The sequence below is a fragment of the Mytilus californianus genome, unplaced genomic scaffold (assembly GCF_021869535.1).
Source record: "Mytilus californianus isolate M0D057914Y unplaced genomic scaffold, xbMytCali1.0.p SCAF_14, whole genome shotgun sequence".
In the NCBI taxonomy this organism is placed as follows: domain Eukaryota; kingdom Metazoa; phylum Mollusca; class Bivalvia; order Mytilida; family Mytilidae; genus Mytilus; species Mytilus californianus.
In genome coordinates, this window is record NW_026262626.1 from 9,840,410 (window position 1) to 9,859,715 (window position 19,306).

Genomic DNA, 19,306 nt, shown 5'->3' on the forward strand with positions numbered 1-19,306 from the left:
GGAAAAGAAAATGGTGATAGCAGGCAGCCTGGTTTTACTTCAGTTTTGACATCAAAACTCTCGCTGAGATTGCCTTCATGTATAACTCTGTATTTCATGTTGTTTTATGAGTTCCTGATGATGTTTATGAATGATTGTGGTATTCCATAATGAGCCATGATGTTCCAAAGGGTTTCTCTGTCCAAGCTGTCAAATGCCTTCTCAAAGTCTACAAAGTTAATCAGTAGGGAGGTGTTCCACTCTAAGGACTGTTCTATTAGCAATATTTCATCTATATTTGGTGTAAGGAATGATTGGAAGGTGTACATGTCTATATATATATCTGGCAGGGTTCACGTGACCTTGACCTCATTTCCATGGTTCATTGATCAATGTTATTTTTTTTCTGATTTTGTCTATTTTTCAGATACTACAAGCAATAAGGACTCTATATGGAATGATTATAAGGTGAAAATGTCTGTACGGCAGGATTCATCTGACCTTGACCTCATTTTCATAGTTCATTGGACAATATTAATTTCATGATTTTGTCTTTTTATCCGACACTATAACTTACAACTTACAACTCAGCGTTATGTGTCGCACAGGATCAGAACTGAAGCCTCTCATCTTGAGTTTTCTTTTGCTTGTTGTACTTCTCCCAATGTCCTCCATCCAATGTTTGTTCTTTCTTTGTCGACCATTCATCTCCAAGTTTCCCTGGGACTCTTTCCCGGTGGTTTCCACGTCAAGGAGATTCAACAATCGTTTCATGGGTCCATCCTCAGGATGACCTATCCGACTCCATCTCCTAGTCTTAATGGTGTTGGTAAAGCTGCACATGTTGGCTCTTTGCAGCAGTTTTGTGTTGGAAATCGTAGCTGCCGAAAATATCCTGAATATTCTATCAAGTTTCTTGTGTTAAGGGTTTTGAAGTTTGTCTCCATCTCTCTTGCCTATCTTCCAACATGCTGCCCCATATAATAACACTGATATTAAATTGATTTTAGAAATTTTCATTTTGGTGTTCCTACCATGCCTACTGAATTGGTTTGCTGCCCATACTTTCCTTCGCGTGTAGAATGCTGATCTTGCTTTATTTAATTCTAGTTGATATGTTCGACTGTTGCATTGTCGCTGGTATCTAAAACAGTTCTGAGGTATGTGAAACTCCAACCCTATTTCTTCGTTGTCCAATGTAACAGGCTGGATATTATTGTTTACCTAACCTTATTTTACTTTTCCTCTTGTTGATTTTTAATCCAGTAGTTGCAGCTATCCTTTGTAGATCATTTATTTTGGTTTGCAAATGTGTCCTTGTTGCTGACAGAAGAGCTAAAAGAAAACCTGACATAGACTCCAGATTTGATGTGGTACCATCCTCAATGTTTACCCTCATGTTCAACTGCACAACTGAGGTGATCATAAAATGTGTGTGCCATCCTGACGATTTTACCGGGAATCCTATTAATTTGTCATGATCATTTTTAAAGTTTCTCGATGGATACTGACGAACGCCCTTTTTGAAGTCGATTAAGTTGATAAATAGAGGACTGTTCAGTCAATGCACTGCTCTACTATATTTCTCAGGATGAACATTTGATTGATACAGTCTCGACCTCTTCGGAACCCAGCTAGTTCTTTCATTAGAATGTTGTTTTTTGTTTTTAAAGAGTTTGATTATAATTATTTTCTACCAATCTGTTTGTATTTCTTCCCTCTTCCAAATCTGTTCAAATAGACGACAGAAGACTATTGCTATTGTGTCTAATTAGCTTTCAATATAGTTCAGCTTGTATGCTGTGACTATACCTGGAGGCTTACCATTACCGATTGCCCATATACTTCGTATCATCTATTCTATGGTTGGTGGTTCAATATTCACATCAACAATATCTCCAGGTCGAATATCTGTTAGTACTGGTGGATCTTGTGAGTTTAAAATCTCTTCAAAGTGCCCTTTTCTGAGTTTTCATCCCTCTAACTGTTTCTTTTAATTGGTTATTACATACCCCTCTTTGGACTGTATAAGTATGCTTCTTCTAATGTCACTGTTGGAAATTTTCTTGCTCAGCATGTATAACTTATTTTGCTCTCCCTTGTATGCTGCATCTTCTGCACTTTTTGCAAGATTATCTATACTACCAGATACTAGTACTATAAGCAATATGTCAACTATACTTGGTGTATGGAATGATTGGAAGGTGTGCATGTCTGTCTTGCAGGGTTCATGTGGCCTTGACCTCATTTTCATGGTTTATTGGTCAATGTAAAGTTTTCATGGTGTTGACCGTTTATCAAATACAATAAGCAAAAGGTCAACTATAGTTGGTGTATGGAATGATCGTCAATGTGTATATATGTCTATCTTGCAGGGTTCATCTGACCTTAATTTGTAATTGTTTAATTGTCCTGTTTATGTCTGTTTGTTGGATACTATACGCAATAGGTCAACTATATTTGATGCATGGAATGATTGTAAGGTGAACCTTTGTCTGGCATGAATCATCTGACCTTGACCGTGTTTTCCTTGTTTATTGGTCAATATTAAGTTTTACTTGCTTTATAGCTACTATTTTGGCAACTATAATTGAAATAGAGGAACTGTAAACATCAAAAATGAAAAGCAGGGTGAGATCAACAATTATATTATCATAACTGAATATGTGAATTGTCTTCTCAAAGGATTATTCGAGAGCACCTGGATCATACCTTGTCGCGTTTTTGTATAGTGTTACTGTATGAAAGATGGCTGCAGTTGTTGTTGGTGATCATTCGGAGAAAGGTGGCTTCAATATTGACTTTACAAATAGACATTTTACAATCTGGGAATGACCATCAGAATTAACTAGCTGAATGTCGTATGCTAAGTTACCCTTTTCACAAATCGATTCATAGTCAAATTTGGTTCCATGTTTCAATATATATTTCCAATGTCCATACAATTCTGTTTGTGAGGTCCTTTTTGACAATCACAATGGAACTAATCTATGAAGATGATGATTGTTCAATAGCACTGTCTTCTATCTTCCTTTGAACTTCGTAATACAATTCTACTCACTTTGCGAAAGAGTAAGCGTGTGGCTTTACACGGATCACTTGTTCGGCGGATACCGCTATAATTTTGTATCCGGCTAAGTTAGTTGTTTCTGTTTGTCTGTGGATGTGCAACAGTTTCAATACATATCTGCCTTCGTACCTTTGTAAGCTCTGTAATTTTTTCAACATCTCTTCACACCTCAGTTGCAATTTCTCCATCGTGTCTTGCTGGAAAATGATTGTTTCAATTTAGTTTGTTTCCTTCCTCATCTGTAGTTTTTTCTTCAGAATAAGGAATCCCTATTCTCTCATACACTCGGCCGTTTCCTCTTCCCTTTAGAAAAAGGGTATAATTTGCCGTTTCAAAGACTACATTTAACACAATATCTATGCAGTTAACCTTGGTGTTCAACTATCACAAATTGTTCCTTTCGCTCTAACTGTTGCTGAATATTATTTGTACTTAGCAACACTAAAACTTTATTTTAATTTGGCCTATACATGCTATGCCAACGTATATGTGTTCCTCCTGATAGAAGTTCCTGAGTTCCTGGGGGGAAACTGTGTTATAAACAAATATTTAAAATAATAACTTAATGGATTGTGATCGGTTGTGAAGATTACCGGCTGTACAAACTGATCTGCAAACTCCCGCCATTTCATACAGTTATATAACTACTAGTATATGCTAAAAGTAAGGTTTTAACTACCTCAGGCAAGAGTATGTTTAATTAACGTCTATTTTGATTTTTTGCTCTCAAAAGTTTTCACTGTATTGATACTTATCCTGGTAAACTTTCAGTCTCCGAGAATACCACCCGTAGTAGGTGGTGGCTCAGTAATGATTAAAAGATTTAAATGAAACACACTGTCAAAATCTCTCTAAGAAAACCTACCCCGTCAAGTACATCTAACGATACTGCTACACGTTCTATTTTACATCTCAATAATGATTCAACCTCTGAACACTTTATGACATAGTCAATAATAGTTAAATAAACAAGTCACCCTTTCTTGTCTAACCTCATCGGTTCTGATGAGGTCTACTACCGTCCTGCATAGCGGTTCATCTATGATTTGCAATCCACTTAATGGTAATTTCCTTTCGTTACCGTTTTCTGACGTTTTCTGACTTGCAAAATCTACCAATATTGCTTCTGACGTCTCGTATGCTTTACTAATCATGATTGAATTTATTTTGGAGTCTGTACGTAATATGAAGGTTTTCATACATGCATCATATAAACTTAACATTATCAATTATCCATGTAAATGAGGTCAAGGTCAGACGAACTCCGAATACAGTCATTTGTATGCACCTGTCCTAAGTCAGGAGCTAGCTGTTGTTCAGTTGTTGTCGTTTGTTGGTGTGGTTCATAAGTGTTTCTCATTTTTTATATAGATTAGACCGTTGGTTTTCCTGTTTGAATTGTTTTACACTAGTCATTTTGGAGCCCTTTATAGCTTTCTTTTCGGTGTGAACCAAGGCTCCGTGTGGAAGGCCGTACTTTGACCTATAATTGTTTACTTTTTACACATTGTGACTTGGATGGAGAGTTGTCTCATTGGCACTCATACCACATCTTCTTATTTATATGTATATTTTACAATCATACCATACTTTAAATATGACATGTATAATTAACCTATGGCTTATATATATAGTATCTGAGAAACATATTTATTTACGAAAACTGAACATTGTCCAATGAACCATATGAATGAGGTCATGGTCAGATGAACCCTGCCAGACAACATGTCGACTTGATATTTAATAAAAAAGAAATAACAATCATAAGCACATAAGGCAGAGTATAGCACACATATGGGGTAAATTAACTGGTTTTTTGAGATTTATACTGCAGTATTTCTCTCTCTTAACCCTTAATCTCTATCCGTGGATTAACTAAATGTCCATAAACTAAATCAATAACAAAAATCATTATGGAATGACTGTAATATTTTTTGATTAATCCATGCTGGATCTATGCGATCACTCTGGTTTTGGAGATGGTGCAGAATACTTAGTTGAAGACATAGCATGAAACTAATTATGTGTTTTTATCACTCGAAGAAACTTTCTACACCAATTTAATCATCAACTGTAAACTTTTGACATGTTATCCGCCCTTAAATTAAGAAAAGATTGGTCGAATAATGACTTTATTTTAGATATATATACTTCACCTTTAACTCTACGTTCCGCTATATAGATGATGTTCTCTCACTAAATAATACAAAATTTGGTGACTATGTTGAACGAATCTATCCCATCGAACTAGAGATAAAGGATACTACAGATACAGTTAAGTCTGCCTCATATCTTGACTTACATCTAGAAATTGACAATGAGGGTCGGTTGATAACAAAACTTTACGACAAAAGAGATGATTTCAGCTTCCCAATTGTGAACTTTCCATTTCTATGTAGCAACATTCCAGCAGCGCCTGCATACGGAGTATATCTCCCAATTGATACGATATTCCCGGGCTTGTGTTTCCTATCATGATTTCCTTGATAGAGGATTGCTGCTCACGAGGAAGCTATTAGACCAAGAGTTCAAAATGGTGAAGTTGAAATCATCCCTTCGTAAATTTTACGGACGCCATCACGAGTTGGTTGGCGGTTATGGAATAACCGTTTCACAGATGATATCGGATATGTTCCTTATGTCGTAACAACAATACCCTTCCCTTTTCACGAATGTTACTTACCGAATTAGACTATTTACCGGATTTGTAATAACATAAACAACACGACGGGTGCCACATGTGGAGCAGGATCTGCTTACCCTTCCGGTGCACCTGAGATCACCCCCAGTTTTTGGTGGGGTTCGTGTTGCTTAGTCTTTAGTTTTCTATGTTGTGTCATCTGTACTTTTATTTGTCTGTTTGTCTTTTTATTTTTGGCCATGGCGTTGTCAGTTTGTTTTCGATATATGAGTTTGACTGTCCCTCTGGTATCTTTCGTCCCTCTTCAATATAGTTCCATTCTTGTCAAAAATAAAATCTGACAGAGTCTAAAATTGAAAGATCAGTATATATATATATCTATATTTGCATCAATATTGCGAAATTCCCTACCTTTGGACAATAACATAGAAAATTTACAGTAAGAGTGGAAATGAAAAGAGGAAAAAAATCAGAAAAAAGTATGGTCAGAAAGAATATGAGACTAGCTATGAATATGGCTGGATCACAACATCAACGATGCTTTGATTTCTGTCTATGAAGAAATAACATCAAAAATGTGGTGCACACTGTATAACTCGCGTAGCAGGTTATTTAAAAGTGTGCACCACATTTTTTTTTTTGCTATTTCGAATAGACAGAAAAAATATTACAGTCATTCCTTATAATTTAATTCTAAAAAGGAGTAAATCATGATAAAAACGTTGATGACGTCACGGTCACATGACAAAATTATGTCTATGAGCTGATAGACAAAACACTTTCAGCCAATCAGAAGACGTGTTACATCCAAAATTAAATTATTTACATATTTTTTTAATCTCGTCCTGTGAATATTATGTCCCAACGCCCATGTTACCATGTACCTTTTGTAAATCCATCCTCTATCAGGAATACCTGGGTTTTTTCCAGTCATTGTTTTTTTTTTATCTATGTTACAGAATTTAACATGTCTGTTTTCTTCCACCAATACCAATATCAATTTGGTTAATTAGTTAGATATTAAATTTTGTTAAAATTTACAACTTTTTACAGTTTTGAACTAGTTTTTAACTATGAGTTTAGTAATCCTTAAAGCCTAGGATGTATCTTGCAGAGCGTTTCTCTTCTCATGTAGGGAATAACACAAGCTACTGGTTATAGAGTCTACTGAATAAGTTTCTGCTTCCTGTAACCGTGAAAACCATATAAAGTGACTGCAGTCCAAAATAAATTGTGACATTTTAAAGCTGCTAATTCAGATATCAGACCAGGCATCCATGTCAATGCTTGGCACCACAATTTCATAAAAAAATCTCTTACATTTTAGAGAGCGGAGCACACTACAAGAAAATGTTCTAAATCCTCTAGTCCCTAGACTTGGAATTGTCTATTTGAAAATTTTGTACGGTGATACTGTAAATGTATGTATCCAATAGCATTTTAGCTTTATAACAGGCTTTGAATATACAATCTGTTTCGTTCAAGCATTTTTCCATATACAGCTGATAACACCAGCCTTACATTTTTCAACATTTAGGAACCGCAGGGATGATTTCCAATTTTGCTTTGGTCGACATCTTGCTGAACAAGAAGGATTCTATCGACTTCTTAACTTTCTTTTTTCCATCGATATTTTGACTCTGGTTTAAGCAAAACCACAGAAGCACACGTAAGTTACATGTACTGTGTTGCTGGACTTCCTTATTTATCTATTGTCATAATGATTTATGGACGTTGCAGTGGATAAAAAAGTTACTTTACTGTTGGTCTTCAGATAAATTGTAGATGGTCTTTTGTGTAGAAGGTTGGAAAATTCACACATGAAATCGCGGGATGATTGAAAACAACGATTATTCCACATTTTCTATTCCTTGCCATGATATTGCAAATGTTGTAGAATTTGCACCTTATGAATGGTGTCCTACTTTGCTCGCAGTAGGAACAAATTCAAGAGTATCTATTTACCAATGCGTTTTTGACCAGGAGGTAAACAAACTCGTGTACATATCTGCATATTTTCACTGTATGAATTTTAAAATAATAATTTTATGGGTGTTTTAAGATTGATGTATGGCAGTTTAACATATTTATGATGAGAACATGTTAGTGCGATATGAATATGAACCCGACTTTGTACAGAAAATTATTGACTAATATGCATGTTACATGTTGGTGATCATGTTGCATGTTTTGTTGTAGAAAAAACTATACAGTTTAGGGAAAGGAAAGAACTATAGGGTTTTGATTACTGTAGAATATAATTAAAGGAGATTGACTGACTGATTGTTAAATGCTTAATGTCCAGTGGCAAATACTTCATACATGTTAAGGATGATATTAAAGGCCAGAGATGTTGGGCATATGTCAAGGAGCCTGACACTGACAGCATCCCAGTGACACAAACAAACTAAAGAAATTCCATGAGAAAAATATACAGAAAAAGGAAATGTAAAATAGTAGAAATAAAAAGATTTTGCTTTCAAGGTCAGTACCACCAGAAGTCTCATGTCAGAATACATTTCCAAAGTAATTTGAAAAATACAAAATGTAAATATGTCCATGATAAACTGACCAATCGACACAATGAACCACAATGCATTTGTTATCTGACTTAATAAATTAGAAATATGATATCCTACTCCAATGTTGAATCCAGGATTTTCAAAGGGGCGTAATTCTTGGGAAAAGGACCCCCAGGCTGAATCCGCATTGTACTCAATTTTTTCATTGCTAATTCTAACTTTAAACCAACAGGTCAGCTGCATTGAAGGCAAAATCTTTTCAATTTGACAAATATATATTAACCTTTTCTTTTTCTGTATTTTTATTTATTGTCATGGAGTTATATAGCTATTTATGTTGCCTGGATACTGTTTCATTCACACATACTGATATCTCCTTTAATAATATTCTTCTGCAATGGAAACCCGAGTTACTTTCCATAAACAGCATAGTTATTACTATAACAAAAATATTAAAGATCATTATTTGGTTTAAGGCGGTGAGAAACCTTTGGTGACCCCATGCATTTAAATGTTCATTGTGAAAAACAAAGTAATACCACAAGTGGGCGCAACAAATGAACGTTTACCTGATCTGACACAGCCAATGAATGATCATGTCCACCCTGTTTTGAATTTGATAATATACATAATTGATATATATTATGAATGAATGGAATGTAGGAGAGAGATGTCATTGAGACAACAACCCAACAACACAATGATAAATGAGAAACATCTCGTGCTTCAAGCATTTGTTGCTACTCATGATTATTTTTATCAGTGGCTTCACCTTGAGCAATGTTGAGAAAATTTATTTTCACTTTTGTACACATTTGTTTCCTGCATTTTGTGTTGTAGATATTCATTTTTTATTCTGTCTAGTGCAAAGTTATTTATTTTTCAGATCTTACCAGGCCCAGTTATTATTCATTTTCAAAATACACTCCCCCCCCTTTTGCACCATGCAGCAGGCAACATGCAACACTCTAAATAGCAATTCCCCTTTGTACTAGACTGGATTTTTAACATGCTAGTTCTCAAGGTAACAGTTTGCAGGAAGACATGTCACCTGACCAAGTCACATTGACCCTGAGCCAACCAGTCTGTGCTTACTCCGGAATACTCAATGCTTGGTTAAAAAACAGCACAAATACCAATTTTTCAGTCTTTTGTCTGACCCTGCCTGGGTTCAAACCCAAGACCTCCCGCACTTGAGTCAAACATGCTACCACAAGACTATCAAAGCAGTAGAATTAAAGTCTTTTTCTTGGTTATTTTCCACACTCAATGGCTCAAATTAAGGAGGTCAATTGTCTTTAGTTTGGCAGTAACATTGTATTGGGAAAAACAAATGTCAGTACCATCGCGCCATTGTGTGATAGTGCATAAAAGTGATCAACATCATCAAATTTGAGACATTTTCTAAGCATGTAACCTATGACGTAAGCACAATCACATGATTTATTTATAAATTAAAAATCATTGAATATGATAAGCACTGGATTCTTTGACTTATAAAATGCTAATTGATCAGGTTTTGACCAGCAAAATTGTATGAAACATGTTTTTAAGAATAATATTTATTTAAAAAAAAAAAAAAAATTGCGTAACGTCTCCTTTAATGACATCTTCAGATGAAATTGTTTCATGATTTGCATGATGAAGAACTTAATTTTTCTAGATTTAACATGTTATAAGAACATCTGTATTCACCGCATTTGTTTGCGATTCCCACTTTTATAATTGTTTTTCTTGTGATTTTGGCTTATTTTAAGACCTGTGAAGTGTTCTAGAATCCTTTGGAAGCATTTTCAACTTCTACTTGATGATGTAAAAATGGGTTTTCCATGAAAGTACTACAAACGACCACCCAGGCTTTGAAATAACTGTAGTTTTTACAAAACTTTTATGATTTTTGAATTATATATTTAAGAAAGAAGAACCAGATGGGGAAGATTTTGAATGGAGGTCAATATTTGATTTTCAAAATGGTTTTCGTGTCACAGCTATATCCTGGTGTCCAGAAACAACATTTCTGACCAGAGAAAAGGAAGATTTCATCAGGTTACATTAAAAGATTACAGATTGATTATTTAAAAACCATTTTATAGAATTTCAGATGCCAATTCCTATTTAATACTTTTGGCAGCTGTATGATATCCTCCTTTTTCGAAAAATTAGTTTTGACTTATTACAAACATGAATAAAAGAAGGAGTGAGGTACAAGTCATTGAGAAAATACATCATCAACACAAAAAAAACAACATAAAAACAACTTGAGTTCAAAAAAACAGTCTTCAAAAAAAGAAAGTTATCTCTTCAATATGTTGAGCTCTAAATTTAAAGCACCAGGAATTAAAACAAAAAGTAAGTGAATTTATAAATAGACACTATCAAAGATCTGCCATCGACAAGAAATTACCAAAAATGACAAAAGACAACCACTCACAAGATTCCTGTCGTGGAATAGGCACATGCAGGTATGGCAGGGTCAAACTAATTATTTAAGTTGTGAACTTAATATATATACGATTGAAATTAAATACACCAGAATGACTTCATACCACGAAAGGCAAAAAAAGTATATCTAAGCATTTTCTTTCAGAGTGATTGATTAGGTTTTCAACAGCAAAACAATTTGTAAACATGGACTTTACTGTTTTAATATAAAATGAAGACGTTTATCAATGTGACCTATTTAATGTATGTGACCTTGAAATGAATCACAGTTGCAATAACTTTTTCCACTAAGATTTAAAATGGAGAAGTTAAAAAGAATTATACAATGTTGAGTTGTGCCAAAATTTTTTCTAAACATTGTTACACTCAGACAAATGGTGAAAGTGTTGGCACTGTGTCCTAGGACATAATGTAAACATTCTTTTAATCCACATGACAATTGACTATATTAAAAAAATTCATTCCTATGTCTTTATTTTATGTAGATTTGCAATTGGTGGAAGTGACAAGAAAATAAAGATAGTCTCTGCAAATTTGAAAGGAGACAATACTTGTCAGGTAGGAATTTTTTTTTATATGGTATTGTCTGTTTTAACCAAATTGTAGTTCATGTTACTTTTGAGTCAGGATTGCAACACTCCTAGATAATGTGGTGTACAGAATACAAAAGGTGATTACCAGTAAGTTAAGAACACGCCTGATGGGGATTGTTCACAGTGATTCATTTAACACAAGTCAGAATGATTTTTAACAGAATCACTTTTTTGTATTCTGTAAAATTCTGATTACACAATCTGCTCCCCCTTTTTAAACGAGTATAAGATTAGACTCTTAATCGTAATGTCAGATAACATGAGTATAACAATTATTGATCAACGTGAATCACTTAATAAGTGTAATAGTAAATACATGAATACTAACAGCAGCTTGATCATATGCAAACATTTTGTATAGCTATTCTGAATTCTTTTCGTAGTTAATCAAAATGATACATCCAGTTTACATTCAGAATCTAAGGATGCTTGTTGCATAGTCTATTGCAATGGAATTTGCAATTTCAGGTTATTAAAAAACATTTCAGTTTTAAATTTTTGCACAAATCTTTATTTTACAAAAATGGGCATGGACATTCTTGTTGATGCTGCAAATCGGTACCCTCAGGTTTGTGACTTCCGAATTGAAAGTGAGAAAAACGATACTGATTTTTAAGTCCTAACAAAATTATCAAAATAGCGAGGAAAACTACTCAGGAAACTTCTGACAGGAAAAGACTTTGACGTTAACAGGACAGATAAATTGTGGTCATCCTTGAACAGAGACATATATACAGGTATACATTGTATATATGTCTCTGCCTTAACAAAGAGGAGCCGGGCTTGACATTGGAATTGTTACAAATGACAATTAATGAAAATTTCAGTTATTTTATAATGAAATTAATATAATAAGCAATATATCAGTCTATTCACTATCCCTTACAATGAAATAGTAAATGAAATACTTTCGAGCTTGACAATCGACACAGGGTTTTGTCCTGGTGAAGGTTCCTCCATGGCTAAATTCTCATCCATTGAGATGCCAGGAAATAAAGAGTTGTATCAAGCTTTTCATTTGTTTTCCTATGCATTGTTGTGACATTGTCGTGGGAAGCATGACTTGTGTAGTCATGAATATTGCATTTTATTCAGAAAAAAATATAATTTTGGAATGCCAAGTGGTGGTTGTCAGCCAATCAAAGGCACAGATTCTTATGAAACATATAATGTTATATACTAGTGAGTACTGTAAACCAACTAATTTTCGTGGATTCTCTATTTCCACAACTACTTTTACATTTATTTTTCTACCCACAAAAGTTGCAAAAAAAATTAATTTCTAGCGAAAATTTGTTGGTGTTCAGTAAACATTAGCAATATCGAACCATTTAAATTGCCTTCATCTATATTTACTATACTGTAATGAATATGTAATATTTTAGATTTGTGAAGGTCACACTGACTTCATTAACTCAATAGCCTACATACCTGACACAGCAGGGGAACTGGTATCAACTGGTGATGACAATACCTTAAGACTGTGGAACAAGGAAGGGGAACAGCAGGGATGTTTCCAGTTATCTGCCCCTGGAATGTCTGTTTGTGTACATGAAAGAGAACCAGGAAAGGTAGGAACAGAAATACTATTTAATAGCTCTTTATGGTAAAAAAAAAGGCTGTTTTAAGTTATCTGCCCCTAGAATGTCTGTTTGTGTTCATGAAAGAGAACCAGGACAGGTAGGATCAGAAATACTATAAATAGCTATAAATGGTTAAAAAATAAGGAGAATTAAAAGGACTTTCAATAGCAAACTCCACTAAAAACCAATTGAAGAGCAACAGAACATCTATTGGTTATAGTATTCCACCACCAAATCTTATGCAGTATGATATTTTTGCCAGTTAAATTTTAAATATTTAAAAAGCTCGGCAAGCCTCAAGTTTTAAATTTGAAAATTTATCTGTCGAGTGGAGAAATATTGTATCACACTTGATGAAGTGGTAAAACGTATATATATTGTGTTTTCTATTTTGTCATTTGTTTATTGATTTCAATGTTTTTGTCTCGCCTTGACAGAGTCAAAAAGCGAGACATAGGTATGCTTTTTCAGGCACTGCTGCCGCCACAGTCCCCTCAACAATGGATTAGTTTGAGATTAGGTCAGTTTATGGGGAACCACTAGAGGTAGGTCAGTGATATTGGGTATGCAGTTGTATTAGCATTGACACATCTCATTTCCATGGAGGTTGTTTGACCCTGTAACTTCAGTAATGGTTCATTGACTTTGAATATTTTGCATAGCTAACATGTTAAAGCTATTTAATTTCAACATTTGCATTTTACTATCACAATAACAAAAAGGCGAGACATATCTCTTTGTGAATAGTTAATTATGATGTAAAAGTACAAAAGGAAGCCACTCTGTGGGATTCTGATTTTTCCGTCAAAACATCTTCTACAGTGCAATTTTTGGAACATCTTCTATACCTCCAAGGCAAAAACCAGATTAAGTCCGATTTTAATCATTCTTTGCAGTGTTTGTAATATTAAGTGTTTGGAATTCGTGTCCAGATCCTACTTAAGGAACATTTGCTTTTTTTCTTTGCTACTTTTCACAATTTATTATAGGTTATAGTTGCTCAGAAGAATGGTATAATCAAAGTATTCAGCTTAGCCTTACAGAGACAGATTATGTCCCTTGATTGTTGCCAAGCACCATTGATGTCAGCTGACTGGAGTTATATGAATGAAGATTATGTTGTTGCTGCATGTGGCACTGAATGGCTAATATTTCAAATGTCTAGGTCAAGGTGAGAGACTTCATAATATTTAGTATAATATGAGGAACTACGAAGACAAGTATCTTAAAATTTCAATGGACCACTGTCCGATTTGTATACAGTGAGAGGCTAAAAACCTCACTATCATTTGAAAAGTAAGTGAATATTCAAACATCAGTTAACCAATTATTATTTAATTATTATAAAAATAAGGAGATGTGATAAAGATTGCCAATTAGACAACTATGCACCAAAATTCAAATGAAGTGGATGTACGCTATTATGATTAGTTCAAGGCTGAACAAATCCTTTGGGTTACTTTAAGGGATTGGTAATGATGTCAATTGGTATGATCAAAGGAATTAAGCAAACTTTGGCTTTTAACTTTGATAATTGTCTGTCATTTTTATGGAATTTCAACATTCAAAAAAACCTCTGGATAAATTTATTAATTGATTGAATATAGCTGTTATTTGAAAACATCAGGTAATTTTGAATTTTGGAGGTGAAACTTTATTTAAATTACAAGACCTTAGAATTGACTAATTCTTATAAAATTTTGATAATGTTCCTTGGTACTAAAATACTTAATAAAGCTAATGTCTGTAGGAATGCCGTAGGAGACGGGGGCATTAAGTGTTACCCTTGACAGTCCATCCTTCTGTCTTTCCGTCCTTCCATTCATCTGTCCCATTTTCAAAGCTTGAGCAGGGGCATTTGTGTCATCCGACAGTCAAGGATATAACTCTATAGGGTTATTAGAGAAAAATAACATACGCTTGTTATTGTGGACAAAAAAATCAAAGAACTGTGATAACATATGTATGTTACATGTTTCAAAGGGCCAATATACATCATTTGTTTTGTTAAAATGTATACAAGTTCTATTGATATTACTACTGTCTTTATATATACTTAAATATAGAAAGATATACCAGCCCATAGTTTGCCAATCATGCATATCACACCTATGTTATTACAGAACAAATATGCCTGTAATAACTAAAGGGTGTTATTATAGCTTCTCTACATCACTTCAAAGCCTTTGCTTAGACATAGATCATGCTCAATTACAATGTATTTTAATTTATTGAAAGAAGTAATGATCAGAGCATGTAATGAGGTTCTGCGCAAGCTTCCCAATAATTCCCAAGTGTCTCATTTAATAAGTTTCATGCCTTTAATAACTAAGCCTTGTTATTACAGCTAAGTTAATCACTTAAAAGCCTTGTCTCATTGATTTACCATGGTTAATGAAAAATGTATTAATCTGAATTAATAGTTAGTTATCAAGGCTATGCATTTAGTTTCTGCGCAAAGTTTCAAGAGTTCCCTAGAGCCCACTAAAAATAAAAATATTTATGATTTATTTTACAAATAACAAACATATGTTTTTACAGATTTAGTAAATTTAAGGATTAAAGAGTAGATAACTCATAAAAGTATCTGTAATAATACATGCAAGTTATTTTCTGTAATACCCCTATAGAGTTATATCCCTGACTGTCAGACACATTCTTTTTTTATTATATTATATGAACTCAGACACATTCTTTTTTTATTATATTATATGAACATCAAGATTGTTTTTTACATGTTTTATCGGCCATGTTGGAATTTCTGTTTGACAGTCCGCATTTTCCTATCCAGACTGACCATCGGTTCAGAAATTATTGTAATGTTTACATACACTTTTTTTCACACAAACTATTGATGCAATTTTATGAAAAAATGAGATGAAAAACATATGATTTTTATTTGATATCTTAAAAGAAACATGTAAATAGTTTGAGAAAAGGTACAACTCCAAGGGATTCAAATTCTATTTTTGGCCAAGTTTTGTGGAAATATGTGACATCTTCACATCTTCCCACCCTTTTTTGCAATATTGTATAGCAAATAAATGCAAATGGTTGCTATGGATATACCAAAAATAAATTATTTTTAACCATTTTAACTACTACAAATCAAATCTATGAAGGATACTGATTACATAAATATGCACATATATGACACAAAGAGTAAGCTTAATTTATAAGAAAGCAAGGGAAAAGAGATGGTCAAATTTATGAGGGTCAATCTTGATTTTTAATCTAACTTTATATACTACCTATACTAACTGTATACTGCTACCTATACTTTTAGTTAATTCAGAGTTACACAATTGTTTACGGAAAATATTGATTAATTGATTGATTGATTGACAGGTGGTTAATGTACAAATACAAATATTTCATGAATATTTATGATGTTTACATGTCTATATTATGTGAATAAACCACTGTTTTTTACAGATTTTAGACTGACATGCTAAGTTGGATTTCAGAATCTTTTTCACAAGTTCACAAACGGTCTTAATGAACATTGCCTAGACACATTATTCTGAAGCATGAAGTCTTTGCTCTTACTCTTCGTTTCTGTGTGGTTAGTGTAGAAGCAGCAAATACTAATTTCAAAGTCTTTAATTGAATAAGTGGAGGATTGAGATAAACTTCTAAAAAAACTATTAATTTGCTAGATTTTTTCCCCCAACTGTCAGATTGAACAATTATCTCTCTGATTCTGTTTGTGTTACATTGGATTATTGTTTAAAAAAATCTTTTCTAGTCAGCCATTAGAGAGGAGACAGGCACACACTGAGGGTTGTAAGCATGTTAAATGGGCAAGGAACCAGCAGACATTACTGGCTACATCAGGGAGACCAGGAAGACAAATCAAAGTATTCAGTACCAGACATCATCAGGTAAGATGTTTGATCATAAGTGAACCAGTAGACAGACATAACTGGTTACATCAGGGAGACCTGGAAGTCAAATCAAAGTATTCAGTACCAGACATCATCAGGTAAGATGTTAAATAGTAAGGAAACCAGTAGACAGACATGAATGGTTACATCAGGGAGACCAGGAAGACAAATCAAAGTATTCAGTACCAGACATCATCAGGTAAGATGTTAAATAGTAAGGAAACCAGTAGACAGACATGACTGGTTACATCAGGGAGACCAGGAAGACAAGTCAAAGTATTCAGCACCAGACATCATCAGGTAAGATGTTAAATAGTAAAGGAACCAGCAGACTTACATTACGGGTTATATCAAGAAATTTGTTTGCTTCTTGTATAAAGCTTGGGAAATCTTGCCACCATTCGAAATGCAATGGATAATGAAAATCCTGCAATTTAGTTTCAACATATTTGAAATAAAGGACTCATAAGCTCATCTGACCCAAAAGGGCAAGTGTGAGCTATTGCCTTCACCTTGTGTCTGTTATTTGGTCTTAACTCTTAAAAAAATAATTTACGTATCGAGACTTACTATCATTCTAAAGAGTATACTTTAAAAGGTATGTCTGATAATTCCAGGGGTAGAATTGACAAAAACTTTAAAAAAAATGAAAAATCGTGTGAATGACCAAACTATAGAAATAATTCTTTTGTGACACCCTTTAAGAATATGTTTATTTATTCTCAACTAGCTTCAATCTACTCTGAAATCACCAGATCAGTTTTGACCAAACTTAGGCTGTGTCAGTGATTTTGTGTTAAAAGTTATGTCCGATGACCGTGGTGGTTATTGCTACAGTGAAATAGAAAATCTTAAGAGTAAAAAACCCAAAATATGCAATAAAAAAATTCTGAAACATTCAGTGAAAGACAAAAAGGTTTCAAACTTGCTTAAAATAATAGCCTCATTTCATTCAACAAACAACACAAACACTTGCATGAAAGCCAGATATAATACTTATTTATGTTCAGTTTAAAAATTCAATGAACAAGTTCTAAATTTTTGTTTAGAGTTTTCTAATTGGTTATGAAATTAATGAGTGTACACAAGTTTAAAAAGTTTGGAAAGTAACCATTTTGAAATTGAGCATAGATGAATGCATGTGATGCAGGCTCTTTAGATAACCCAACCTCTTACACTCAACAAAAAATTCTTATCCAATAAGTTTTAAGAAACAGCATATAATACTTATATGAATCTGTCATCCTATAGTTTTTATATATTTGTATCTGGCATAAGATGATATTTTTCTGTTTTCTAGATGCCATTAAGTACAACACTGCAAGTAGCCTATGGTATGAGCTGGCATCAGAGAATACCAGCATTAGCAGTTGGTGGAGACAAACAGGTGCATGTGTACTTACTACAGACTGCCAGATCACAACCAAGCTGACAGTGAAATTGCCAGAGTAGCAGATATTCTATAAAAGAACAAAAATAGAGATAGAAAAGTGACTATGAAGTCTTGAAGAAAATATTTATTATCAAAATAAATATTTAAAACACCATTTGAGTTTAATTATTTGTTTATTTTTCTTGCTCACCTCACTCAAAACCCGATTTTAGCAATGGCCACTGTAATTTCTAACTTATTTGAATTTAATCACTGTGTAGCATCACCACTGGACATGAGTACCCCCGAAGCGTTGGAAAAAACAAATATGAAGTCAGATAAGGTCAAATTCTTCTTGTTTTCATTATATTCTACGTTTTGCTGACAGGTAAAGTTTTGTGATACTGATTCCTAATAATGTAGATACTATTTAGGGCTGATTATGATCCTTAATTGATTTTCTCTCTTTTCAAATCGTCAGAATTGGATAGGGTGGTACCTGTTCAACAAGGCATGTAACAAGTTCAAACTTGTTAAAAACACATTTACCCTTCAACTATTCAATTGACGTTTTCGTATAACAATGGTATATCATCTTTAAGCTTGAACAACACTGTATTTCTAAATAAACTATTGTTTAAACAGAGAAATTCATGTAAATGAAGTGGATAAATTGTATGGCGAATTGCAGGGAATAGTTGTTTACTGCATGGGGATTAAAATAGATACTTTTTGCTATCATTGTTTCTATGCTTCAGGGGTACCTTTATCTGGTGGTGATGCTACACAGTGTCGATGAGTAATACATGTATAATAATATATGAAAATATTTCTCAAAAATGCATATAAAGAAAACTTCATTTGGCAATTGTGTCACCTTTATATAATATTATTATTCTTGCAAAAGGAAAATTAAATCATAATGTTTTTAGAAAAGTCATTTAAGGCTATTTGCATATTTTGTCTACAGGGTCAATTTACATAGAAATGAAAATGAGTTTGAGACCTTCCTGGTCTCAATTTAAGGACTATAATTCTAAAAAATAGAAGGTCATGGTTCTTTACAGGCACTCTGACTTTCTCCACCAATAAAAACTGACCACCACAAAACATTTCATACTAATTTCATTTTGCACAACCAGTTTTCTTTAAAAATCCTATCCAGGCATCAGGCATGCACCAAGACCAAAAGTTTTGACAGTCTATTAAAACCAAAA

General features: G+C 33.7%; 1 protein-coding gene across 1 annotated transcript; it reads left to right on the forward strand.

Annotated features, from left to right (window-relative positions):
- Positions 1 to 7,485: 7,485 nt before the first annotated feature.
- LOC127724157 (nucleoporin Nup37-like) lies at positions 7,486 to 18,264 on the forward strand. Its single transcript, XM_052231028.1, has 7 exons — positions 7,486 to 7,676; positions 10,128 to 10,258; positions 11,140 to 11,212; positions 12,633 to 12,818; positions 13,820 to 14,001; positions 16,579 to 16,714; positions 18,018 to 18,264. Exons 1-7 carry the CDS (start codon positions 7,524 to 7,526, stop codon positions 18,147 to 18,149), a joined length of 993 nt encoding a protein of 330 aa, XP_052086988.1. The 5' UTR covers positions 7,486 to 7,523; the 3' UTR covers positions 18,150 to 18,264.
- The last annotated feature ends 1,042 nt before the right edge of the window (positions 18,265 to 19,306 follow it).